General features: G+C 46.8%; 2 protein-coding genes across 3 annotated transcripts; one reads left to right on the top strand and one right to left on the bottom strand.

The window, feature by feature from the left end:
* The first annotated feature begins 3647 nt into the window (after positions 1–3647).
* LOC149979930 (uncharacterized) lies at positions 3648–6894 on the top strand. The gene has a single exon (XM_090188900.1). The coding sequence runs from the start codon at positions 3899–3901 to the stop codon at positions 6488–6490; it is 2592 nt and encodes an 863-aa protein (XP_090045026.1). The 5' UTR covers positions 3648–3898; the 3' UTR covers positions 6491–6894.
* Positions 6895–11738: 4844 nt separating this feature from the next.
* On the bottom strand, positions 11739–21673 carry LOC110534852 (solute carrier family 23 member 1). Of its 2 annotated transcripts, XM_036989640.2 has the most exons (14): positions 21528–21673; positions 19905–20306; positions 19176–19333; positions 18913–19001; positions 18753–18820; positions 17427–17608; positions 15928–16048; positions 15306–15462; positions 14919–15066; positions 14666–14771; positions 13775–13904; positions 13073–13216; positions 12778–12873; positions 11739–12540 (listed from the first exon to the last, which is right to left on the bottom strand). In XM_036989640.2, exons 1-14 carry the CDS (start codon positions 21564–21566, stop codon positions 12266–12268), a joined length of 2115 nt encoding a protein of 704 aa, XP_036845535.2. In that variant the 5' UTR covers positions 21567–21673; the 3' UTR covers positions 11739–12265. The 2 variants fall into 2 exon arrangements, with proteins under 2 accessions (XP_036845535.2, XP_090045027.1); XM_090188901.1 differs by lacking the exon at positions 21528–21673 and having other exon boundaries at positions 19176–19313; positions 19905–20071.
* Between the last annotated feature and the right edge of the window lie 4499 nt (positions 21674–26172).

Below are 26172 nucleotides of genomic sequence, written 5' to 3'. Positions count from 1 at the left end.
TCCTGAGCCCAAGCCTCTAGTCTGAGCTCTGTTAACACTGCCTCCTGAGCCCCAGCCTCTAGTCTGAGCTCTGTTAACTCCATCTCCTGAGCCCCAACCTCTAATCTGAGCTCGGTTAACACTGTCTCCTGAGCCCCAACTTCTAGTCTGAGCTCTGTTAACACGGTCTCCTGAGCCCCAACCTCTAGTCTGAGCTCTGTTAACTCCATCTCCTGAGCCCCAACCTCTAGTCTGAGCTCTGTTAACACGGTCTCCTGAGCCCCAGCCTCTAGTCTGAGCTCTGTTAACACTGTCTCCTGAGCCCCAGCCTCTAGTCTGTGCTCTGTTAACACTGTCTCCTGAGCCCCAGCCTCTAGTCTGAGCTCTGTTAACTCTGTCTCCTGAGCCCCAGCCTCTAGTCTGAGCTCTGTTAACACTGCCTCCTGAGCCCCAGCCTCTAGTCTGAGCTCTGTTAACACTGCCTCCTGAGCCCCAGCCTCTAGTCTGAGCTCTGTTAACACTGCCTCCTGAGCCCCAGCCTCTAGTCTGAGCTCTGTTAACACTGCCTCCTGAGCCCCAGCCTCTAGTCTGAGCTCTGTTAACTCTGCCTCCTGAGCCCCAGCCTCTAGTCTGAGCTCTGTTAACACGGTCTCCTGAGCCCCAGCCTCTAGTCTGTGCTCTGTTAACTCTGCCTCCTGAGCCCCAGCCTCTAGTCTGAGCTCTGTTAACACGGTCTCCTGAGCCCCAGCCTCTAGTCTGTGCTCTGTTAACACGGTCTCCTGAGCCCCAGCCTCTAGTCTGTGCTCTGTTAACTCTGTCTCCTGAGCCCCAGCCTCTAGTCTGTGCTCTGTTAACTCTGTCTCCTGAGCCCCAGCCTCTAGTCTGAGCTCTGTTAACTCCATCTCCTGAGCCCCAGCCTCTAGTCTGTGCTCTGTTAACACAGTCTCCTGAGCCCCAGCCTCTAGTCTGAGCTCTGTTAACTCTGTCTCCTGAGCCCCAGCCTCTAGTCTGTGCTCTGTTAACACTGTCTCCTGAGCCCCAACCTCTAGTCTGTGCTCTGTTAACTCTGTCTCCTGAGCCCCAGCCTCTAGTCTGTGCTCTGTTAACTCTGCCTCCTGAGCCCCAGCCTCTAGTCTGAGCTCTGTTAACTCTGTCTCCTGAGCCCCAGCCTCTAGTCTGTGCTCTGTTAACTCTGTCTCCTGAGCCCCAACCTCTAATCTGAGCTCTGTTAACTCTGTCTCCTGAGCCCCAACCTCTAATCTGAGCTCTGTTAACTCTGTCTCCTGAGCCCCAGCCTCTAGTCTGAGCTCTGTTAACTCTGTCTCCTGAGCCCCAACCTCTAATCTGAGCTCTGTTAACTCTGTCTCCTGAGCCCCAACCTCTAATCTGAGCTCTGTTAACACGGTCTCCTGAGCCCAAGCCTCTAGTCTGAGCTCTGTTAACTCTGTCTCCTGAGCCCCAGCCTCTAGTCTGTGCTCTGTTAACTCTGTCTCCTGAGCCCCAGCCTCTAGTCTGAGCTCTGTTAACACTGTCTCCTGAGCCCCAGCCTCTAGTCTGTGCTCTGTTAACACGGTCTCCTGAGCCCCAGCCTCTAGTCTGAGCTCTGTTAACTCTGCCTCCTGAGACCAAGCCTCTAGTCTGTGCTCTGTTAACTCTGCCTCCTGAGCCCCAGCCTCTAGTCTGAGCTCTGTTAACACGGTCTCCTGAGCCCCAGCCTCTAGTCTGTGCTCTGTTAACTCTGCCTCCTGAGCCCCAGCCTCTAGTCTGAGCTCTGTTAACACGGTCTCCTGAGCCCCAGCCTCTAGTCTGTGCTCTGTTAACACGGTCTCCTGAGCCCCAGCCTCTAGTCTGTGCTCTGTTAACTCTGTCTCCTGAGCCCCAGCCTCTAGTCTGTGCTCTGTTAACTCCATCTCCTGAGCCCCAGCCTCTAGTCTGTGCTCTGTTAACACGGTCTCCTGAGCCCCAGCCTCTAGTCTGAGCTCTGTTAACTCTGTCTCCTGAGCCCCAGCCTCTAGTCTGTGCTCTGTTAACACTGTCTCCTGAGCCCCAACCTCTAGTCTGTGCTCTGTTAACTCTGCCTCCTGAGCCCCAGCCTCTAGTCTGAGCTCTGTTAACTCTGTCTCCTGAGCCCCAGCCTCTAGTCTGTGCTCTGTTAACTCTGTCTCCTGAGCCCCAACCTCTAATCTGAGCTCTGTTAACTCTGTCTCCTGAGACCCAACCTCTAATCTGAGCTCTGTTAACTCTGTCTCCTGAGCCCCAGCCTCTAGTCTGAGCTCTGTTAACTCTGTCTCCTGAGCCCCAGCCTCTAGTCTGTGCTCTGTTAACTCTGCCTCCTGAGCCCCAGCCTCTAGTCTGAGCTCTGTTAACTCTGTCTCCTGAGCCCCAGCCTCTAGTCTGTGCTCTGTTAACTCTGTCTCCTGAGCCCCAACCTCTAATCTGAGCTCTGTTAACTCTGTCTCCTGAGCCCCAATCTCTAATCTGAGCTCTGTTAACACGGTCTCCTGAGCCCCAGCCTCTAGTCTGAGCTCTGTTAACTCTGTCTCCTGAGCCCCAGCCTCTAGTCTGTGCTCTGTTAACTCTGTCTCCTGAGCCCCAGCCTCTAGTCTGAGCTCTGTTAACACTGTCTCCTGAGCCCCAGCCTCTAGTCTGTGCTCTGTTAACACGGTCTCCTGAGCCCCAACCTCTAGTCTGTGCTCTGTTAACACTGTCTCCTGAGCCCCAGCCTCTAGTCTGTGCTCTGTTAACACGGTCTCCTGAGCCCCAGCCTCTAGTCTGTGCTCTGTTAACACGGTCTCCTGAGCCCCAGCCTCTAGTCTGTGCTCTGTTAACACTGTCTCCTGAGCCCCAGCCTCTAGTCTGTGCTCTGTTAACTCTGTCTCCTGAGCCCCAGCCTCTAGTCTGTGCTCTGTTAACTCTGTCTCCTGAGCCCCAGCCTCTAGTCTGTGCTCTGTTAACACTGTCTCCTGAGCCCCAGCCTCTAGTCTGTGCTCTGTTAACACTGTCTCCTGAGCCCCAGCCTCTAGTCTGTGCTCTGTTAACTCTGTCTCCTGAGCCCCAGCCTCTAGTCTGTGCTCTGTTAACTCTGCCTCCTGAGCCCCAGCCTCTAGTCTGTGCTCTGTTAATACTGTCTCCTGAGCCCCAGCCTCTAGTCTGTGCTCTGTTAACTCTGTCTCCTGAGCCCCAGCCTCTAGTCTGTGCCCACTAATACCACCTTCATCTCAAATGACTGATGCTGCTGTACTGTTTGAGCCCTGTATTACCAACCTGACGGAGGAGGGGACAGATGGGTCAAGTAAAACATCAGATGAAACTTCTTAATCCAACAAAACCGTGGCACAGTGGCTGCTATCCTCACTGATACTGACACCAATGAGAGGTCCTTCTCCCCTCAACCCAGATTCACCTGTAACACTCTTTTGATCCAAGGTAAATCAATACAACTTGGACAAGGGACGAGAACACATTGGCAGACAGCCAAACGAGGTTTCCACAACACAGAGAGGGTCCCAGTATTTGTGATACTGAAAGTAAACTCCTTAGCAGACCCCCCTATGGAGGGTAACCCTAACCTTAACGCCGTGGAGGGTGGTCAGGAGGTGCGGTGGGAGGAGTTGGACTGCACAGAGGCTAGCTACAGAGAGGAGCAGACGGAGCTGTCACTCAGAGACGGAAATAGAAAAGTGCCTGCAAGCTGCATCTCGACACTCAGGATCTGCAGTCAGGAATCCCAGCGTGTTGTTATTCAGAGTGTTCCCTCGCAACTGGGCAGCAACACCAATGACAGAGCCCTCCCGGATCCCAGAGCTTGCCAACGGACAGCCAGGAAGACGCCTGGAGATCCAGACCGCTCCCTCAGAAACCCTGTAGAAGCACCTGGTGGCTCCACAAAGCTCTACAACACAGGGGTGAGACATCCACCATGACCACCAAGTTCTACGAGGCTGACAGAGACCTGGCCTTCAGCAAATACTACTGCCCCCAGACAGACTACTTGGATGTCTACAGCTCCAGCTGTAGGTCCTCGACCCAAACGTCTACAGTCAGTGATTGGTCAGAAGATGATATCTCCCTCCAGCTGTCTTCGGTTGGGTCAGCTAACATCCGAAGCACAACAGCATGCTTAGAAACCGGCAGCTTCGAATGCATTGATGTGGCTATGGAAAACCAAGGGGAGGTGTACAGAGGGGGGGCGAAAACCGTTCCCAAGAGGCAAATCCAACTCAAGAGACGGGACACGGCGGAATCACAAGACAGCGACAAAGGCGAGGTGACAGATGAAGGCCGATGTACACCCTGTACAGTCAGCCACCGCAGGGACGTGTTCATGCGTCAGCACAGCACCCCGGCTGCCTTTCACCGGGAGTCACATGGGATGGAGTCGGAGAACAGGACAACTCGGGCAGAGAGAAAGCCGAGGCTCCAGAAGTCCGTTTCCCTGGACGAGACCTCCACAAAAACCAAAATGGTCTCATGTATCATTAAGAGTGTCCTGTCAAAGAAGATGCAGTTGGAGCAGAATCTTCAAAACTCTGAAGTGAAAGAAGTAGCCTTCGCACCTGCAGAAGTCCAGAACAACGTTAAGGACTGTAACCAGAGCCCTCTGGCAGTCAAAGGGAACAACACCACTGATATGAGCTCTGTGGATTCACATAGACAGAGTAACTCGATCCAATATCATCAGGTTGCAAGTGCCAAAACACACCAAAAGCTGCTTTACAAACAGAACTCAATTCCTCTGGTGAGCAGCTTTGGAGGGTCAGAGTTTCAGAGGACGTTCACTAAGAGGGCTGGAATAGCCACCGCTCTAGAGAGTGAGGAAATAGAACGGCAAAACCCCAGGAATGGGGCTCTACCGTACGCTAACCGGAGCCCTGGGGACAGACTATCCTGTGACTCAGCAAGAGGCAAAAAAAGGAGCACATGTTGTTCTGGTTCAAGTAGAACTGGAGGCAAACAGACGCTGGTGAAAAACACACCAGAGGAATGCAACAGAGGGGAGGGGGTCCATAAACAACAGAACCCCCTGCCTAAGGCACTACAGAGGACTGATATACTCTGGGGAAGTCAAGACAGGCAGCAGCCACTCATTCGTGAAGGTTTATCAGGAAAGGTGATAGAGCCAGGGGACAGGGGAGATGTACAGTTCCTGGGACCATTTGGGAACCTGGGGACACTTAAAGCCATGGCTCCAGTGCATGTTGTGAGGGATGTGAGGAGGCTGGTGAAAAATACCTACAACCTGTCTTTCAAAAATGTAGGGGACACTGTTTTGGGACAAGAGGACAGACCCCCATCCTTCTATCAGCAGTCTACATATGACCAGGTCAGCCACAGAGAGGCCTGTGGGGTCAGAGCAGCCAGGCCTGATGAAAAGCTGTTTGTGAAGAAAGTGTCCCCTCCGGCACCTCTGAAGGTTGTGGATACAACTTTGCTTTACACCGCCCCGAAGGGATTTGTAACCAAAGCCACAGCTCTCCATGAATCACAAGACATAATTTCTAACACTGGATTTACACATGTCACACCCCAAAGTCTTGTAAAACCTTTTGGGAGAAGAGGCAGCCAACCTCACATCAACCAATCTGATTCAACGTCAAAATACCCAAACAGAGCAGAGATGCCCCGGCAGACCTGGTCTTCAGTGGAGCTCCCTAGTAAGTGTAATCAGCGACAGTGTGAAAGGACAGGCACCACCAATGGCAAACAGAAATCACCACAAGCAGCAAATAGTTTTACTGCAGTTCCAACTTATTACTCATCAGCAGCATACCAGCCAGAACAGTATCAGTGTTCCAGTGTCAAGGATAACAACCAAATTCAGGGCCCACCTCCCAGATACCAGGCTCAAACTACACTCGCTTGCACACCATCCCCTGCCTGTGTACGGCTCAACACCACTGGGACTCCAAAGACGCTGACGTCTTCCTTCTTTTATCCAGCCAACCCAATGAGCTGCCACACAATCCACACCCATGGAGGAAAGATGAGTTTCATACAGGCCCCTGTACTGATGCAGCCTTCCCTTCAAAACCTGCCATTCCAACTGCTGAGCGAAGAAAAATACGCCCCCCGGCAGCCAGCAGGGAATGGAGAAATCAAAATGCCCTCCCCAGAAACACAACAACAGCAGTACCTGTGCAGCACACATGGTTTCATGGCCCCATTCAGCACAGAATACAGGCAGAGCAGTGCAGGCCTGGTGTACCCTGAGATGGCTGGAGGTCAGGTTTACGGACAGGGACCCCGACACATGCTGATCGACCCGGAGACAGGGAGATGTTTCTATGTCGACGTTCCCCAACTTCCCCCTCAGCCACAGCGCAAGATGCTGTTCGATCCAGAGACCTGCCAGTACGTTGAAGTGCTGCTGCCACAGCAGACGGTGCCTACTGCAGTACTGCCACCAGTGTATGCAATGCCCTGCCACTCACTGCAATTCCCAGCCATGTACACTCCACAGTGCTTCTCTGTTCAGGCTCATCCACAGGGGATGCCTCACACCGGGCCCTGAGACATCTACCGGTCTGTGACAGCAGAACACTATCACATGACTGCACACTGCCCTATCCAGGGAGTATGGACTGTGTGGGTAAGCCACCCAAGGCTACCCAGTGATAGATCAGACAGTTTTAGCTACATACTGTCAGGTTGAGTAAATATTGCGTATCAATCATAGTCATTAAAATCAGTGTCTCGTCTCTGATTCGGAGACACCTGACAATACCGATTAAGATTAGAACTACCAGGACTTGACATCATCATATATCTGTGAGAGAGAACAGAGGGCTGCTAATATACAGTCCGTCAGAAAGTATTCATGCCCCTTGACTTATTCCGCATTTGGTTGTGTTAGGCTGGATGAAAAATAATAATAATTCTCAACCATGTACACACAATACCCCATAATAACAAAAATGAAAACATATGCTAATTTATTGAAATCTCATTTACATACGTATTTACACCCCTGAGTCAATACATGTTAGAATCACCTTTGGCAGTGATTACTGCTGTGAGTCTTTCTGGGTAAGTCTCTAAGAGCTTTCCACACCTGGATTGTGCAACATTTGCCCATTATTCTTTTCAACATTCTTCAAACTCTGTCAAGTTGGTTGTTGATCATTGCTAGACAACCATTTTCAGATCTTGCCACAGGTTTTCAAGTACATTTAAGTCAAAACTGCAACTCGGCCACTCAGGAACATTCAGTGTTGTCTTGGTAAGCAACTCCAGTGTTGACTTGGCCTTGTGTTTTAGGTTATTGTCCTGCTGAATGGTGAATTCATCTCCCAGTGTCTGGTGGAAAACAGACTGAACCAGGTTTTCCTCTAGGAGTTTGCCTGTGCTTAGTGCCATTCAGGTTATTTTTTAACCTGAAAACTCCCCAGTCCTTAATGATTATAAGCATACCCAGTACATGATGCTGCCACCAGTATGCTTGAAAATATGGAGAGTGGTACTCAGTAATGTATTGCATTGGATTTTCCCCAAACATAACACTTTGTATTCAGGACAAAATGTTAATTGGTTTGCCACATTTTTTTGCAGTATTACTTTAGTTCTTGTTACAAACAGGATGCATGTTTTGGAATATTTTTAATCTGTACAAGCTTCCTTCTTTTCACTCTGTCATTTAGGTTAATATTGTGGAGTGACTACACTGTTGTTGATCCACCCTAAGTTTTCTCCAATCACAGCCTTTAAACTCTGTAACTGTTTTAAAGTCACCATTGGCTTCATGGTGAAATCCCTGAGCGGGTTTCCTTCCTGTCTGGCAACTGAGTTAGGAAGGAGGCCTGTATCTTTGTAGTGACTGACTATATTGATACACCATCCAAAGAAATTCAATGTCATTTACCAATAGGTGCAGTTATTTGCGAGGCATTGGAAAAACTCCCCGATCTTTCTGGTTGAATCTGTGTTTGAAATTCACTGCTCGACTGAGGGACCTTACAGATAATTGTATGTGTTACAGAGATGAGGTAGTCGTTCAAAAATCATGTTAAACACTATTATTGCACACAGAGTCCATGCAACTTATTATGTAACTTGTTAAGCACATTTTTACTTACTCAACTAATTTGCCATAACAAAGGGGTTGAATAGTTAATGACTCAAGACATTTCAGCATTTAATTTTTTTAAATTCTATTAATTTGTTTAAAAAAATTCGAGAAACATAATTCCATTTTGATACTATGGGGTATTGTGTGTAGGCCAGTGGAAAAAAATCTAACTTAAAAAAAAAATCTAATTCAGGCTGTATCGCAACATAAAAAGTGGAATTAGTCAATGGGGTATGACTACATTCTGAAAGCACTGTATGTGTTGTTTTGCATCCCTAAAATGCATAGTGTGTTTACCCCTGGTTCCATGAACACTCCTCTTCCCTTTCCTACTGACAATGTGTATTTGTGGGCAGATACCTGATGATCTTCTATTATTTTTATAACGTAAACAAACTGTTTCTTTGTTGTTGGTGGTAACGTTTTTCATGTCTAGTTGTGTAATATAGATAGAACAACACATTCTTAAAAAAAACACAGATTATATTTTTCCAAATTTCAAAGGAGAAATGTAGAAATTCAATTTTTAGTGGTCGATATTTTTTTACACTGAGTGAAATGTTTTCTAAAAATAACAACAAAGTTTGATAGGATCACATTTTCCCTATGACCTGCATAAGCTTTTGTTGTCTTTTCCATCGTACCATTGTTTACTTGAAGAGCGTGACCTGAACAAAGCGAGAGGGCAGCTGTCGTCAGATTACAAACTAATCGCCAGGGAGACCCCAATGGGCGCTATTGACAGAGACTCTGACAGACAAAGGCTCAGAGTAATATGGAAGGGAAATTTAAATTAAAACTCTTTCATGATGTCACAGTGAAATCAATCATGAACAGTCATAAATATACGGATCCTGTGCTTCCTTGATAGATCAATAGATCCTGGCCTCTTGGTTTGCACCTTTTTAGAATCACTTCTAGAGGTCACACCCGTGTCACAGTCTTCCAATCTGTACAATGTCGTTTCATGGTTCAGTCTCAGTTAATAGCACAGTGTCGTTTCATGGTTCAGTCTCAGTTAATAGCACAGTGTCGTTTCATGGTTCAGTCTCAGTTAATAGTACAGTGTCATTTCATGGTTCAGTCTCAGTTAATAGCACAGTGTCGTTTCATGGTTCAGTCTGTCAGATAATAGCACAGTGTCGTTTCATGGTTCAGTCTCTCAGATAATAGCACAGTGTCGTTTCATGGTTCAGTCTCAGTTAATAGCACAGTGTCGTTTCATGGTTCAGTCTGTCAGATAATAGCACAGTGTCGTTTCATGGTTCAGTCTCAGATAATAGCACAGTGTCGTTTCATGGTTCAGTCTCAGTTAATAGTACAGTGTCATTTCATGGTTCAGTCTCAGTTAATAGCACAGTGTCGTTTCATGGTTCAGTCTGTCAGATAATAGCACAGTGTCGTTTCATGGTTCAGTCTCAGATAATAGCACAGTGTCATTTCATGGTTCAGTCTCTCAGATAATAGTACAGTGTCGTTTCATGGTTCAGTCTCTCAGATAATAGCACAGTGTCGTTTCATGGTTCAGTCTCAGATAATAGCACAGTGTCATTTCATGGTTCAGTCTCTCAGATAATAGTACAGTGTCGTTTCATGGTTCAGTCTCTCTCAGTTAATAGTACAGTGTCATTTCATGGTTCAGTCTCAGTTAATAGCACAGTGTCGTTTCATGGTTCAGTCTCAGTTGATAGTACAGTGTCGTTTCATGGTTCAGTCTCAGTTAATAGCACAGTGTCGTTTCATGGTTCAGTCTCAGTTAATAGCACAGTGTCGTTTCATGGTTCAGTCTCAGTTAATAGCACAGTGTCGTTTCATGGTTCAGTCTCAGTTAATAGCACAGTGTCGTTTCATGGTTCAGTCTCAGTTAATAGCACAGTGTCGTTTCATGGTTCAGTCTCAGTTAATAGCACAGTGTCGTTTCATGGTTCAGTCTCTCAGTTAATAGCACAGTGTCGTTTCATGGTTCAGTCTCTCAGTTAATAGCACAGTGTCGTTTCATGGTTTAGTCTCAGTTAATAGCACAGTGTCGTTTCATGGTTTAGTCTCAGTTAATAGCACAGTGTCGTTTCATGGTTCAGTCTCTCAGTTAATAGCACAGTGTCGTTTCATGGTTTAGTCTCAGATAATAGTACAGTGGTGTCGTTTCATGGTTCAGTCTCTCAGTTAATAGCACAGTGTCGTTTCATGGTTCAGTCTCTCAGTTAATAGCACAGTGTCGTTTCATGGTTCAGTCTCTCAGTTAATAGCACAGTGTCGTTTCATGGTTCAGTTTCTCAGATAATAGTACAGTGTCGTTTCATGGTTCAGTCTCTCTCAGTTAATAGCACAGTGTCATTTCATGGTTCAGTCTCAGTTAATAGCACAGTGTCGTTTCATGGTTCAGTCTCATTTAATACTACAGTGTCGTTTCATGGTTCAGTCTCAGATAAGTACAGTGTCGTTTCATGGTTCAGTCTCTCAGTTATTAGCACAGTGTCGTTTCATGGTTCAGTCTCTCAGTTAATAGCACAGTGTCGTTTCATGGTTCAGTCTCAGATAATAGCACAGTGTCATTTCATGGTTCAGTCTCTCAGATAATAGCACAGTGTCGTTTCATGGTTCAGTCTCAGATAATAGCACAGTGTCGTTTCATGGTTCAGTCTCAGTTAATAGCACAGTGTCGTTTCATGGTTCAGTCTCTCAGTTAATAGTAGTGTCGTTTCATGGTTCAGTCTCAGATAATAGCACAGTGTCGTTTCATGGTTCAGTCTCAGATAATAGCACAGTGTCGTTTCATGGTTCAGTCTGTCAGATAATAGCACAGTGTCGTTTCATGGTTCAGTCTCAGTTAATAGCACAGTGTCGTTTCATGGTTCAGTCTGTCAGATAATAGCACAGTGTCGTTTCATGGTTCAGTCTCAGTTAATAGCACAGTGTCGTTTCATGGTTCAGTCTCTCTCAGTTAATAGCACAGTGTCGTTTCATGGTTCAGTCTCAGTTAATAGCACAGTGTCGTTTCATGGTTCAGTCTCTCAGATAATAGTACAGTGGTGTCGTTTCATGGTTCAGTCTCTCTCAGTTAATAGCACAGTGTCGTTTCATGGTTCAGTCTCAGATAATAGCACAGTGTCGTTTCATGGTTCAGTCTCAGTTAATAGCACAGTGTCGTTTCATGGTTCAGTCTCTCAGTTAATAGCACAGTGTCGTTTCATGGTTTAGTCTCAGATAATAGTACAGTGTCGTTTCATGGTTCAGTCTCTCAGTTAATAGCACAGTGTCGTTTCATGGTTTAGTCTCAGATAATAGCACAGTGTCGTTTCATGGTTTAGTCTCAGATAATAGTACAGTGTCGTTTCATGGTTCAGTCTCTCTCAGTTAATAGCACAGTGTCGTTTCATGGTTCAGTCTCTCAGTTAATAGCACAGTGTCGTTTCATGGTTCAGTCTCTCAGTTAATAGCACAGTGTCGTTTCATGGTTCAGTCTCGCAGTTAATAGCACAGTGTCGTTTCATGGTTCAGTCTCTCAGATAATAGCACAGTACAATTACCATGTTAACTTGACATCGAAGCCTGTGGGTTTTCTATCTTACGGCACTTTGTCAAATTGTAAATCAGTTGATAGACTTCTCTACTATCATTCGTCTGTTTTAACATGTTACTGTAACACTTAATAATGTAAACAAACATTTGACAGTCAAAAAAATGAATTCTTTCCTTAATTATCCTTTAGTTTTATATCATGTATGTTTTTGCATAACCTCACGTGTGTTTTGAGTTCAGATCATCAGAAGCGATACACTATCTTTACTTATAATTTTGTACACGATAAAGACTTACTAAATAAACACTGTTAATGTTGTCTCTGCTTCTTCAATACAGTCTACATACAGTACAATAAGGTCAGTATGCATCTGAATACAGGACTCTTTTGTTCTTTAACTTAGAAACAGAATGTTGTAAGGTGGTAGTGGTGAGGAGAAAAATGGGGACAGTAGACAAACTTCCCAAATCAACGTGGTGAGAAATGTGCTCTGGTAAATAACATTCCAGTTTCATAAATGCAACATCGTTATACAACATCGGCATCATTTTTGCCCAGTCAGTGTTCATACTCCCTGTTTCCCAATTGCAGACAGTGCATTGTTTTCAATTACAACTGTAAGTGTCCAAAAACAATATAAACAGCTGTGAAAAATACAGCTCAGTATAAAATGATCTTAAAGATGAATCATTGCAGGGTTACTATACTTTAGTGAAGGCCAAGGTAATTGTTGTGTCCATGCGTAAACTCTCATTCCTCTCTCTTAATTCCTCCTCCATGTTTTCCTGCATGCTGTCCTTCCGTCTGCATCGCACGAAGCCTCGGAAACTGGGGCAGATGGGTAGATAGCGCAGGAAGCTGACTTTCCTAACGCAGCTCATTCCAATAGGGAAGTCATAAGTACGCATGTTCGCTGAGCTTCCCCCCATGCTCTCATCTGCCTTCCAGTGCAGCAGCCCTCTCTCCCTCCTGGTGCCTGTTGAAACCGTACACACATACACATAAACACACACACACACAATGCCACATAAACAAACATTGGTTGTTACAGGCAACGGTTGCGCAAAAATTGAAAGATTGATGTGTCCCATAGTGCTATTGTGGTGTCACATAAACAAACACAACTGATGATCTCTTTGATCAGTGTGTGACAAGGTGACTGGTAGCTCCTGTTAATGAGATGAGGTTTCACATTCTCACACAGCACGCATACCTGGGATGGTGTTATCCAACGTAAACGCCAGGAAGCCTCCAACAAACATCTCCGTGGTCAGGAGCACTGTGAGGATTTGATCCACCTCTGCAACTCCTGAGGAGGGCAATACAATATACATTACCAAATGAATTATCCTAATCATTATTCATAACATCGACATAATAATCCATACTAAAGCTTGATGACAGTCTAACTGTACACACTGTAAACTCTCTAAAGCCACTCCTACACTTCCTCTTAAGATGGAGATGTCTTTTCATATAAGTAAAAACCTTTTCAATGTGCAGCCCACCTGTTTGGATGCAGCCGGGATGCATGTCTAGGTAATTGGGCAACATTAGGCCAAAGAACATGGAGAAGCCGAGGACAAAGAGATTCCTAGAGGAGTTGAGGTCTACACTCTGCAGGTTGGACAAGCCCACAGCCGTGATCATACCTGCAGGGCATAGACACCAACAACAGAGGACTGGATCAGGTTATTATTGTCTTATTGTTACCTGGGTTTCTAGCTTGAGACATACAGTATTTCCTCATCCCTTCTCAAATAGAGGTGAGCTTTCGCTGATCATACTGCCCCCTGGTGGGGTAGAGAGAGACATACAATTCCACAGTGTGCCATCACAGCAGCAAGATTTGTGACCTGTTGCCACAAAAGGGCTACTAGTGAATAACAACCACCATTGTAAATACAACCCATATTTATGTTTATTTATTTTATCTTTTGTACTTTAACCATTTGCACATCGTAACAACACTGTATATATACATAATATGACATTTGAAATGTCTTTATTCTTTTGGAACTTCTCTGAGTGTAATATTTACAGTTCATTTCTATTGTATATTTTACTTTTGTTTATTATCTACTTCACTTGCTTTGGCAATGTTAACACATGTTTCCCATGCCAATAAAGCCCCGTGAATTGAATTGAGTTGAATTGAATTGAGAGATGACGCTGTATGTGAGTTCTCTGTTAGAAGGTCAGTGACTCACCGAACAAGGTGCAGAACATGCCACCTAGAATGGGGTCAGGCAGCGATGCAAAGAGGGCAGTGAATTTCCCCACAGTTCCTAACAGGAACATTATGGCTGCTCCATATTGCACGACCCTCCTGCTTCCCACCTGTGTGTAGAGAGAGACGTTGTACAACGTGACTCCATGTGAACTGTGCAACCTCCGGTATCAGCTCATTGTTTAAATATAATGATTAACATAAAACAGTTCATGTAAAGATGAGCAGACCTTTAGCTAATAATCATGTGCCAATAATAACAATCAAATCAAATCTATTTATATAGCCCTTCGTACATCAGCTGATATCTCAAAGTGCTGTACAGAAACCCAGCCTAAAACCCCAAAACAGCAAGTAATGCATGTGTAGAAGCACGGTGGCTAGGAAAAACTCCCTAGAAAGGCCAGAACCTAGGAAGAAACCTAGAGAGGAACCAGGCTATGTGGGGTGGCCAATCGATTTGCATTGTGACAAAGCACTTGCACTGGAGATCATGTAAATAAGCCTTCATCTGTTTCAAAAATATCATTTTGCCGATTCCAACTCGAACTAGACAGCTTGAGATTACATATCTACATTGGCGTTTTTCATTACATAGATTAAAGACAACATGTCTGAGAACAAGCTGGGGAGGGGCTGACGGGGCCATATTTAGACAGCGTACAACTTATGTCAAATTTACATCAAAAAGTTGAAACGTTTAGCATGTTAGCTAACCCTTTTCCTAACCTTAACCTAATTCTCCTAACCAGCTACGTTAATTCTCCTAACATGCTGCGTAAGTTCTTCCGAACCTGCTACAAAAAGTCAATTTTGTCATAAGCTGTATTCCCATCTAGTCAAAACTAGTTGAGGGGCTAAGCTTCCTTACCTTAGTGATTCCCAGAACTCCAATGTTGGGACTGGAGGAGGTGGAGCCATTTCCTGTACCCAGCAGTCCTGCTATAATACAGCACACCCCCTCTGTGAAGATACCCCTGGTACGGGAAAGACATGACACACACATACGTCAACACAGGGAACTGATGCTTGACAATAAGAAGACATTTAAGAACACAGGTCCCTGTCAGAGCCTTAGGTCCATGTTAGAAGTCTAACCCCCGGTGTAGAAGACTGATGCTCACCTGTTGATGGCATGGACAGGTGGAGGAGGTGCCCCTGAGAGGCGGGCACAGGCGTAATAGTCCCCGATAGACTCTACGATGCCAGCTAGTGTGGCGCTGAACATGCCCAGCACCCCAGCGATGGTCACCGTGGGCAACCCCCACTGACCTATCAGAGACACACAAACACCACACGTCTGAATCCTCCTCCTATGCAGCAAGATGAAAGTCAATGCAAATAGATGACAACTCAGATCATTTCCCCATTTAAAATGATATACAAGGTCATTCTAAAGTGACATATAAATGATCCGTGTCATCTGCTTTCTTCACTTGATCCTTGATCTAGCTCGTGTGTCCAAACTGCCCCCTGTGTGTGAGACAGTGGAGGTAATGCTGGTCTCTTACAGGGGTAGGGGACCCGGAACCAGGGGGAGAGGGTCATGATGTCACCGCGGGCGTCTGTGCGTGCCTTCTGTCCGTACTGGCTGGGGTCACTGGGCAGCACATCGGTCAGAGTCAGGATGTAACATAGCAACCACACCAACATGATGGCCATGATGATCTGAACACAGAAAGAACAGGGGAACAACATAACATGTCATATAACGGAATCATAGGGATTCCGAGACTCCAAGATTCCAAGTTATCATTTTGGACGTGCCTGGTCTGTGTCATATTTCTATTTTATTTTACAGCCATTTCCATCAGAAAGCTAATTCTTGGCATTAACATAACGGTGACTTGATCCCTGTGGTCTGTGTCTGTCTATCACAGTGAGTCATTTCTATAGCCTGACAGTGTCCCCACCACATGTCTAGCAGCACTCACTAAGGCAGTAGCATAGAGAGCACTGCAGTAAAATGTGCCTCAGACTCTCTTATAACCGCTCAAGATTTGTATGACACGATGTGCCGTGAATGATTAGCCTGATTTATTTAACAATAGGTCATACCCCACATGAGAACATCTTATTACTATAGCTTTCTGACATCCCTGTGAGACAGGGGTGTGGTGTGTTGGTTCTAACCGGGAACATCTTAAAGATCTGAACCCTGGCAGTGCTGAAGCCTTTCTTTCTGTTGTAGGAGGGGAGAGGGAAGGACCAGTTCCTCAGATACTGAGCGAACAGCACGATGAGGAAGATGGACCTGGGGAGAGGCAGTGATATTGTTACATCATAACCCAATAAAAGACATGAAACAGGGACAAAGTAATTACGTTAACAGTAAGTTATTAGATTACAAATTGTCCTCGACGTAAGACGATAAAGAGTCTCAAGCCCAAAACAAGGTAAACCATTTAAACAAAAGAAGTGAGGAAGAGCGGTAAGAACAACATACCACACACAATAATACAACTCAGGACAACATAGATGGATCTCAAGTGTCAAATCATGAGAGGAGAGGATCAGATGGAGAGAGGAGAGAGAAACCTGGGAGGATCAGATGGAGAGAGAAACCTGGGAGGATCAGATGGAGAGAGAAACCTGGGAGGATCAGATGGAGAGAGGAGAGAGAAACCTGGGAGGATCAGATGGAGAGAGAAACCTGGGAGGATCAGATGGAGAGAGAAACCTGGGAGGATCAGATGGAGAGAGGAGAGAGAAACCTGGGAGGATCAGATGGAGAGAGGAGAGAGAAACCTGGGAGGATCAGATGGAGAGGAGAGAGGAACCTGGGAGGATCAGATGGAGAGAGGAGAGAGAAACCTGGGAGGATCAGATGGAGAGAGGAGAGAGAAACCTGGGAGGATCAGATGGAGAGAGGAGAGAGAAACCTGGGAGGATCAGATGGAGAGAGGAGAGAGAAACCTGGGAGGATCAGATGGAGAGAGGAGAGAGAAACCTGGGAGGATCAGATGGAGAGAGGAGAGAGAAACCTGGGAGGATCAGATGGAGAGAGCAGAGAGAAACCTGGGAGGATCAGATGGAGAGAGCAGAGAGAAACCTGGGAGGATCAGATGGAGAGAGGAGAGAGAAACCTGGGAGGATCAGATGGAGAGAGGAGAGAGAAACCTGGGAGGATCAGATGGAGAGAGGAGAGAGAAACCTGGGAGGATCAGATGGAGAGAGAAACCTGGGAGGATCAGATGGAGAGAGGAGAGAGAAACCTGGGAGGATCAGATGGAGAGAGGAGAGAGAAACCTGGGAGGATCAGATGGAGAGAAACCTGGGAGGATCAGATGGAGAGAGGAGAGAGAAACCTGGGAGGATCAGATGGAGAGAGGAGAGAGAAACCTGGGAGGATCAGATGGAGAGAGGAGAGAGAAACCTGGGAGGATCAGATGGAGAGAGCAGAGAGAAACCTGGGAGGATCAGATGGAGAGAGCAGAGAGAAACCTGGGAGAACCAGGTGGAGAGAGGAGAGAGAAACCTGGGAGGATCAGATGGAGAGAGGAGAGAGAAACCTGGGAGGATCAGATGGAGAGAGGAGAGAGAAACCTGGGAGGATCAGATGGAGAGAGGAGAGAGAAACCTGGGAGGAGGATACATTACAGAGAAGAAGCGAGGATGGATTGTGCTCTTACAGTGCTGAGAGGCCCCAGTGAGAACCGGCTCTGTCCCCAGCGGTCTGGAATACAGACAGGCCGATGAGGGACACGGTGGGGGTGACGGTCAGGGGCCCGATGTAGTCCAGCAGGAGACCAGGGAGACCCACCAGCCCGATGACCACCTCAACCACACTGGACGCTATGATGGCACCCTGGATCTACGGGGGGGAGACAGTGGGGAGAGGGTCATGACTGTTATTATCATTAGCTACAGTGGGGCAAAAAAGTATTTAGTCAGCCACCAATTGTGCAAGTTCTCCCACTTAAAAAGATGAGAGAGGCCTGTAATTTCAGAATGGTGTTCTTTAGATGCAACTCAGCATTCTTTGTCCTCCAAACATGACGAGTTGAGTTTTTACCAAAAAATTATATTTTGGTTTCATCTGACCATATGACATTCTCCCAATCTTCTTCTGGATCATCCAAATGCTCTCTAGCAAACTTCAGACGGGCCTGGACATGTACTGGCTTAAGCAGGGGGACACGTCTGGCACTGCAGGATTTGAGTCCCTGGCTGCGTAGTGTGTTACTGATGGTAGGCTTTGTTACTTTGGTCCCAGCTCTCTGCAGGTCATTCACTAGGTCCCCTAGTGAATGAGTGAGATCTTGCGTGGAGCCCCAGATCGAGGGAGATTATCAGTGGTCTTGTATGTCTTCCATTTCCTAATAATTGCTCCCACAGTTGATTTCTTCAAACCAAGCTGCTTACCTGTTGCAGATTCAGTCATCCCAGCCTGATGCAGGTCTACAATTTCTGTTTCTGGTGTCCTTTGACAGCTCTTTGGTCTTGGCCATAGTGGAGTTTGGAGTGTGACCGTTTGAGGTTGTGGACAGGTGTCTTTTATACTGATAACAAACAGGTGCCATTAACAGGTGGAGGACAGAGGAGCCTCTTAAAGAAAAAGTTGCAGGTCTGTGAGAGCCAGAAATCTTGCTTGTTTGTAGGTGACCAAATACTTATTTTCCACCATAATTTGCAAATAAATTCATTAAAAATCCTACAATGTGATTTCCTGGATTATTTTTCTAATTTTGTCTGTCATAGTTGAAGTGTACCTATGATGAAAATTACAGGCCTCTCTCATCTTTTTAAGTGGGAGAACTTACACAATTGGTGGCTGACTAAATACTTTTTTTGCCCCACTGTATGTCTAGGACCACCATTTGACCTGACCCACACAAACCCTGGCTCCTAGTTATGTCTACATGATGTCTCTGATAATGTCAATCAAAGTGAGAGATGCTACAGTTCAAAAAGATGGACCCCAAGATGGAGGCCCAGTGACAAGAGGCAGGAAGTACCTCTCTTATCCTTGGGTGCCAGATGTGTGAGGTGTTCAGAGGAAGACTCCAGTTCCCATAAATCTCCTCTGATGAAAGACAGACACAATAGCACATTAGTGAGGTTCTGTCTTTGATTGGGCCATATTCTTCTGACATAGGATGGGACTGAGTGGTGCACCTTTAGGGGGACATTTCCATCTATCCAGCCCTAAGATGGCTTGGGCAGGGATGAGGAAGGCAAAAGCACTGGCCTGAAAAAGAGGTAACCTAAACATAGAAGATAAAATATGTTACACAATGCATTCCAAAGCATTAGAAGACACGCACATACAGTGGGGCAAAAAAGTATTTAGTCAGCCACCAATTGTGCAAGTTCTCCCACTTAAAAAGATGAGTGAGGCCTGTAATTTAAGACACGCACATACATACACACACACGTACCTGATTCCAAATGTGGTCTGAATGATTGTGGTGATTCCCACGCAGGTGAAGATGGTTCCCACCAGCTGACTGACCGTGTACTGGTCTTGTCCCACACACATGGCCTCCGCCAGCAGGAAGGGCACAGCGATGGTCCCGCTGAAACACGTTAGGTAGTGCTGTGATTAAAGACACAGTGTTAATCACCATGGAGAGAGAGAGGAGGGGTGGGGGGGGGGACAGAGGGAGGGGGGAGAGAGAGTAGGGACAGAGGGAGGGGGAGAGAGAGTAGGAGAGAGAGGGAGGGGGGTGAACAGAGGGAGGGAGGGGGAGAGATACAATTGGGGAAGGAGCGCACAAAAGAGAAGAAGAAACAATTACTGATAGAAAGGTGGAGTGAGAAAACCATTCATGAAAACTAAGTGTGTGAGAGAGAGAGAGAGAGAGAGAGAGAGAGTGTGAGTGAGTGAGTGAGTGTGTGTCAGAGAGTGTGTGTGTGTGTGTGAGAGAGTGTGTCAGAGAGTGTGTGAGAGAGTGTGTGTGTGTGTGAGAGAGTGTGTGTGTGTCAGAGAGTGTGTCAGAGAGTGTGTGAGAGAGTGTGTGTGTGAGAGAGTGTGTGTGTGAGAGAGTTTGTGAGTGTTTGTGAGAGATTGTGAGTGAGTGTGTGAGAGTGTATGTGTGAGAGAGTGTGTGAGAGAATGTGTGAGTGTGTGTGTGAGAGTGTTTGTGAGAGTGTGTGTATTTGTGTACCTGGAGGCCCAGTAGAATGCAGAGGTACCACGGTGGGACATCCTCTATGGTGTAGATCATGTCAGAGCCTGGCTGCTGCTTCCCCTCCTCAGCACCCTGTTCCTGTCTCCCCCCCTCAGAACCCTGCTCCTGTCTCCCCCCCTCAGCACCCTGCTCCTGTCTCCCCCTCACAGCACCCTGCTCCTGTCTCCCCCTCACAGCACCCTGCTCCTGTCTCCCCCCCTCAGCACCCTGCTCCTGTCTCTCCCCCTCAGAACCCTGCTCCTGTCTCCCCCCCTCAGAACCCTGCTCCTGTCTCCCCCCCTCAGAACCCTGCTCCTGTCTCCCCCCCTCAGAACCCTGCTCCTGTCTCCCCCCCTCAGAACCCTGCTGCTCCTCTGTCTGAGTCTGGACATCACAACTCTGAAAGGGAAGACAGAGACATTCACAACTCTGAAAGGGAAGACGGAGACATTCACACATCCAAAGTAACGTTGGGTAACTTGTCATACACAAAGTTTGAAAGTCACATGATGTTCAAAAACGGGGAATATTCGATGACCTCTCAGACATCATGTAAAACACCTTATATGGCACAAGATTGTCACCTACGTGATTTGTCACTGTCCCATACTTTTTATTGAACGAGGCAAGTCCGTTATTAAGAACAAATGTTTATTTACAATGATGGACTACCCCGGCCAAACCCGGACGATGCTGGGCCAATTGTGCACCGCCATATGGGACTATCAATCACGGCCGGTTGTGATACAGCCTGGAATCTAACCAGGGTCTGTAGTGACGCCTCTAGCACTGAGATGCAGTGCCTTAGACCGCTGCGCCACTCGGAAGCCCACCATATGGCCTTGCCTTCTCCACCAAGGCCAACCGTCAGGCACATGACCAACTGGGTGTTACATCTACTTTAATTGACCTACTCTATGAATGATCGACATGGGCCTGGATTACGTTATAACCCAGTAGAGTGTCACCGTCACCATGGCCAGTTGTCATGGTTCTTGGTGTTGACTGTTTTGAAAGATGATGCAAGAGGAGCTCTTCCATGACTAACTCATCAAAGTAGACTGGAGTGACACAGATTTTCCTTCCTAAATCACAGGAATCTAGGTTAATAGCCTCTTGGGTGTTTCAATACATTCCACTGTGAACAAAACATATCACCTTTACATCTTTGTCAGAGAAACAATGTTAGAACTGTCTTCTACAATTCAGTGTCTCCACTTTTGCTATGGGGTATTGTGTCTTCAAACAATAGCTACAAATATCCCGCAAAAAGCATGGTTTCTGATATCAATCCAGAACCATCCTCCACAAGTTGTTATTCAGTTAGACATCATGGCAGCAAATCCCCTAATCTGAGCATGGTAAACACCTTGGTCATTTCACCCCAAAGGTAAACAGAAATACTTTGAAAACATCCAATGATGCAATATACTAAGTGTAAAGCTAAATTATTCAAGTTAACAGAAATAAAGCTCACTAAGGACCTACACACCAGACATTAACTCAACCATAACCCATCATTTTACCAGGCCAGACAACGTACAATTACAATTTAAACATTTACAACAAAACTAAACTCATCAATGAAATATTGAAATGATAAGTAAATGATGAGTTTACCTTGAGGTCTGGTCGTGTTTCTGTCTGCTTCTTCTTCATCTGGACTCTCAGTTGTTTGTGATGGATCCTTAGTTTCCTTTTGGGTGCTGCCCTCTCTCAACTAGCCAACACACGTGTGACCTCAGCCCTATACAGGAGTATAGGGCCCTTTTATGGGGGTTGAGGGGACCAGATCCACCAGGTTAATAATCTGCCCCTGAGATGGACTTTACCCACTCGTGCTGTTTTAAGAGGCAGAGGCTGTACAACGAAAGGAAAAAGATCAAAGGGTCAAGAAGACACTTCTTGGAATTAGAGATAGTGAGCAAGAATCAGATTAGCCATCAGAAAGAACTAAACTCAGCAAAAAAAAGAAACGTCCTCTCACTGTCAACGGCGTTTATTTTCAGCAAACTTAACATGTGTAAATATTTATATGAACATAACAAGATTCAACAGCTGAGACATAAACTGAACAAGTTCCACAGACATGTGACTAACAGAAATTGAATAATGTGTCCCTGAACAATGGGGGGGGGGGTGTCAAAAGCAACAGTCAGTATCTGGTGTGGCCACCAGCTGCATTAAGTACTGCAGTGCATCTCCTCCTCATGGACTGCACCAGATGTGCCAGTTCTTTCTGTGAGATGTTACCCTACTCTTCAACCAAGGCACCTGCAAGTTCCCGGACATTTCTGGGGGGAATGGGCCCTAGCCCTCACCCTCCGATCCAACAGGTCCTAGACGTGCTCAATGGGATTGAGATCTGGGATCTTTGCTGGCCATGGCAGAACACTGACATTCCTGTCTTGCAGGGAATCATGCACAGAATGAGCAGTATGGCTGGTGGCATTGTCATGCTGGAGGGTCATGAAGCAGGATGTGCCTGAAGGAAGGGTACCACATGAGGGAGGAGGATGTCTTCCCTGAAACACACAGCGTTGAAATTGCCCGCAATGACAACATGCTCCATTCGATGATGCTGTGTCACACCGCCCTAGACCGTGACGGACCCTCCACCTCCAAATCGATCCCGCTCCAGAGTACAGGCCTCGGTGTAACGCTCATTCCTTCGACGATAAACGCGAATCCGACCATCACCCCTGGTGAGACAAAACCGCGACTGGTCAGAGAAGAGCACTTTTTGCCAGTCTTGTCTGGTCCAGCGATGGTGAGTTTGTGCCCATAGGCGAAGTTGTTGCCGGTGATGTCTGGTGAGGACCTGCCTTACAACAGGCCTACAAGCCCTTAGTCCAGCCTTTCTCAGCCTATTGCGGACAGTCTGAGCACTGATCGAGGGATTGTGCGTTCCTGGTGTAACTCGGGCAGTTGTTGCCATCCTCCACCTGTCCCGCAGGTGTGATGTTCGGATGTACCAATCCTGTGCAGGTGTTGTTACACGTGGTCTGCCACTGCGAGGATGATCAGCTGTCCTTCCTGTCTCCCTGTATCGCTGTCTTAGGCGTCTCACAGTATGGACATGGCAAGTTATTGCCCAGGCCACATCTGCGGTTCTCATGCCTCCTTGCAGCATGCCTATGGCCCGTTCACGCAGATGAGCAGGGACCCTGGGCAACTTTCTTTTGGTATTTTCAGAAACAGTGGAAAGGCCTCTTTAGTGTCCTAAATTTTCATAACTGTGACCTTAATTGCCTACTGTCTGTAAGCTGTTAGTGTCTTAACGACCATTCCAACAGGTGTGTGTTCATTAATTGGGAAACAGTGTTTAAAGCCTTTACAATGAAGATCTGTGAAGTTATTTGGATTTTTACGAATGATCTTTGAAAGACAGGGTCCTGAAAAAAGGACTTTGTTTTTTTGCTGAGTTTACCTGTACATCCGAAGTATTACATTTGAAGTTATAGATATGTGACCGATTCTTCATTTCATATTTTTTTAAAGGAAGAGGTTGTGATGGCATCTAGACCATGTGTGTTTGAGTGAGGAGATTGGGGTTTGAGTGAGGAGATCGGGGATTGAGTGAGGAGATCGGGGTTTGAGTGAGGAGATCGGGGTTTTAGTGAGGCGATCGGGGTTTGAGTGAGGAGATCGGGGTTTGAGTGAGGAGATCGGGGTTTTAGTGAGGCGATCGGGGTTTGAGTGAGGAGATCGGGGTTTGAGTGAGGAGATCGGGGTTTGAGTGAGGAGATCTGGGTTTGAGTGAGGAGATCGGGGTGTGAGTGAGGAGATCGGGGTTTTGAGTGAGGAGATCGGGGTTTGAGTGAGGAGATCGGGGTTTGAGTGAGGAGATCGGGGTTTGAGTGAGGAGATCGGGGTTTGAGTGAGGAGATCAGGGTTTTAGTGAGGCGATCTGGGTTTGAGTGAGGAGATCGGGGTTTGAGTGAGGAGATCAGGGTTTGAGTGAGGAGATCTGGGTTTGGGTGAGGAGATCGGGGTTGGCATGAGGAGATCTGGGTTTGGGTGAGGAGATCGGGGTTTGAGTGAGGAGATTGGGGTTTGAGTGAGGAGATCGGGGTTTGAGTGAGGAGATCGGGGTTTGAGTGAGGAGATCGGGGTTTGAGTGAGAGATCGGTGTTTGAGTGAGGAGATCGGGGTTTGAGTGAGATCGGTGTTTGAGTGAGAGATTGTGGTTTGAGTGAGGAGATCTGGGTTTGAGTGAGGAGATCGGGGTTTGAGTGAGAGATCGGTGTTTGAGTGAGAGATTGGGGTTTGAGTGAGGAGATCGGGGTTTGAGTGAGGAGATCAGGGTTTTAGTGAGGCGATCTGGGTTTGAGTGAGGAGATCGGGGTTTGAGTGAGGAGATCAGGGTTTTAGTGAGGAGATCGGGGTTTGAGTGAGGAGATCGGGGTTTGAGTGAGGAGATCGGGGTTTGAGTGAGGAGATCGGGGTTTGAGTGAGGCGATCTGGGTTTGAGTGAGAATATCGGGGTTTGAGTGAGGAGATCGGGGTTTGAGTGAGGAGATCGGTGTTTGAGTGAGGAGATCGGGGTTTGAGTGAGGAGATTGGGGTTTGAGTGAGAGATCAGTGTTTGAGTGAGAGATTGGGGTTTGAGGGAGGAGATCGGGGTTTGAGTGAGGAGATCGGGGTTTGAGTGAGGCGATCTGGGTTTGAGTGAGGCGATCTGGGTTTGAGTGAGAATATCGGGGTTTGAGTGAGGAGATCGGGGTTTGAGTGAGGAGATCGGGGTTTGAGTGAGGAGATCGGGGTTTGAGTGAGGAGATCGGGGTTTGAGTGAGGAGATCTGGGTTTGGGTGAGGAGATCGGGGTTTGAGTGAGGAGATCGGGGTTTGAGTGAGGAGATCAGGGTTTGGGTGAGGAGATCGGGGTTTGGGTGAGGAGATCGGGGTTTGAGTGAGGAGATCGGGGTTTGAGTGAGGAGATTGGGGTTTGAGTGAGAGATCGGTGTTTGAGTGAGAGATTGGGGTTTGAGGGAGGAGATCGGGGTTTGAGTGAGGAGATCGGGGTTTGAGTGAGGCGATCTGGGTTTGAGTGAGGAGATCAGGGTTTGAGTGAGAAGACCGGGGTTTGGGTGAGGAGATCAGGGTTTGAGTGAGGAGATCGGGGTTTGAGTGAGGAGATCAGGGTTTGAGTGGGGCGATCTGGGTTTGAGTGAAGAGATCGGGGCCAGATGTGGAGGTCCTGGGCTGGCATGGTTACACGTGGTCTTTGGTTGTGAGGCCTGTTGGACGTACTGCCAAATTGTCTAAAACAACGTTGGAGGTGGCTTATGGTAGATTAATGAACATTCAATTCTCTGGCAGCAGCTCTGGTGGACATTCCTGCAGTCAGCATGCCAATTGCACGCTCCCTCAAAACTTCAGACATCTTTAGCATTGTGTTGTGTTACAAAACTGCACATTTTAGAGTGGCATTTTATTGCCCCCAACACAAGGTGCACCTGTGTAATGATAATTCCGTTTAATCAGCTTCTTGATATGCCACACCTGTCAGGTAGTATGATTATCTTGGCAAAGGAGAAATGCTCACTAACAGGGATGTAAACAAATTTCAGGGATATTTTATTTCAGCTCATGAAACATTGGAACACTTTATATGTTGCATTTATATTTGTATTCAGTATCACTACTGCTTTACAAACCTCTATTCATATACTGTCCTTACTGCCTATACACTCCATCATATATGTACTGCATTATTTATATTCACGAATCTGACATTGCTCATTCTGAGATTTCTTGACTTCTTTATTATTTATATTTTCGGGGTTTTTGTATTGTTTTTCTTGTAGTTCGTGACAAGGTTGCTGCACGGGATATTTTGTAGTTCAATACCACCGACATCCATCTCATTGTTCTGTATTACTGCTCTGTTGGAGCTAGAATGGAGCTGGATACACCAGCATTACTGCCCTGTTGGAGCTAGAATGGAGCTGGATACACCAGCATTACTGCCCTGTTGGAGCTAGAATGGAGCTGGATACACCAGCATTACTGCCCTGTTGGAGCTAGAATGGAGCTGGATACACCAGCATTACTGCCCTGTTGGAGCTAGAATGGAGCTGGATACACCAGCATTACTGCCCTGTTGGCGCTAGAATGGAGCTGGATACACCAGCATTACTGCACTGTTGGAGCTAGAATGGAGCTGGATACACCAGCATTACTGCACTGTTGGAGCTAGAATGGAGCTGGATACACCAGCATTACTGCCCTGTTGGAGCTAGAATGGAGCTAGAAACACCAGC

Source organism: Oncorhynchus mykiss, chromosome 10 (assembly GCF_057628025.1).
Source record: "Oncorhynchus mykiss isolate SJ-2025 chromosome 10, ASM5762802v1, whole genome shotgun sequence".
NCBI classification, from domain to species: Eukaryota; Metazoa; Chordata; class Actinopteri; order Salmoniformes; family Salmonidae; genus Oncorhynchus; species Oncorhynchus mykiss.
Note: the sequence above shows the minus strand (reverse complement) of the source record. Positions and strands in the feature narration are given on the sequence as shown.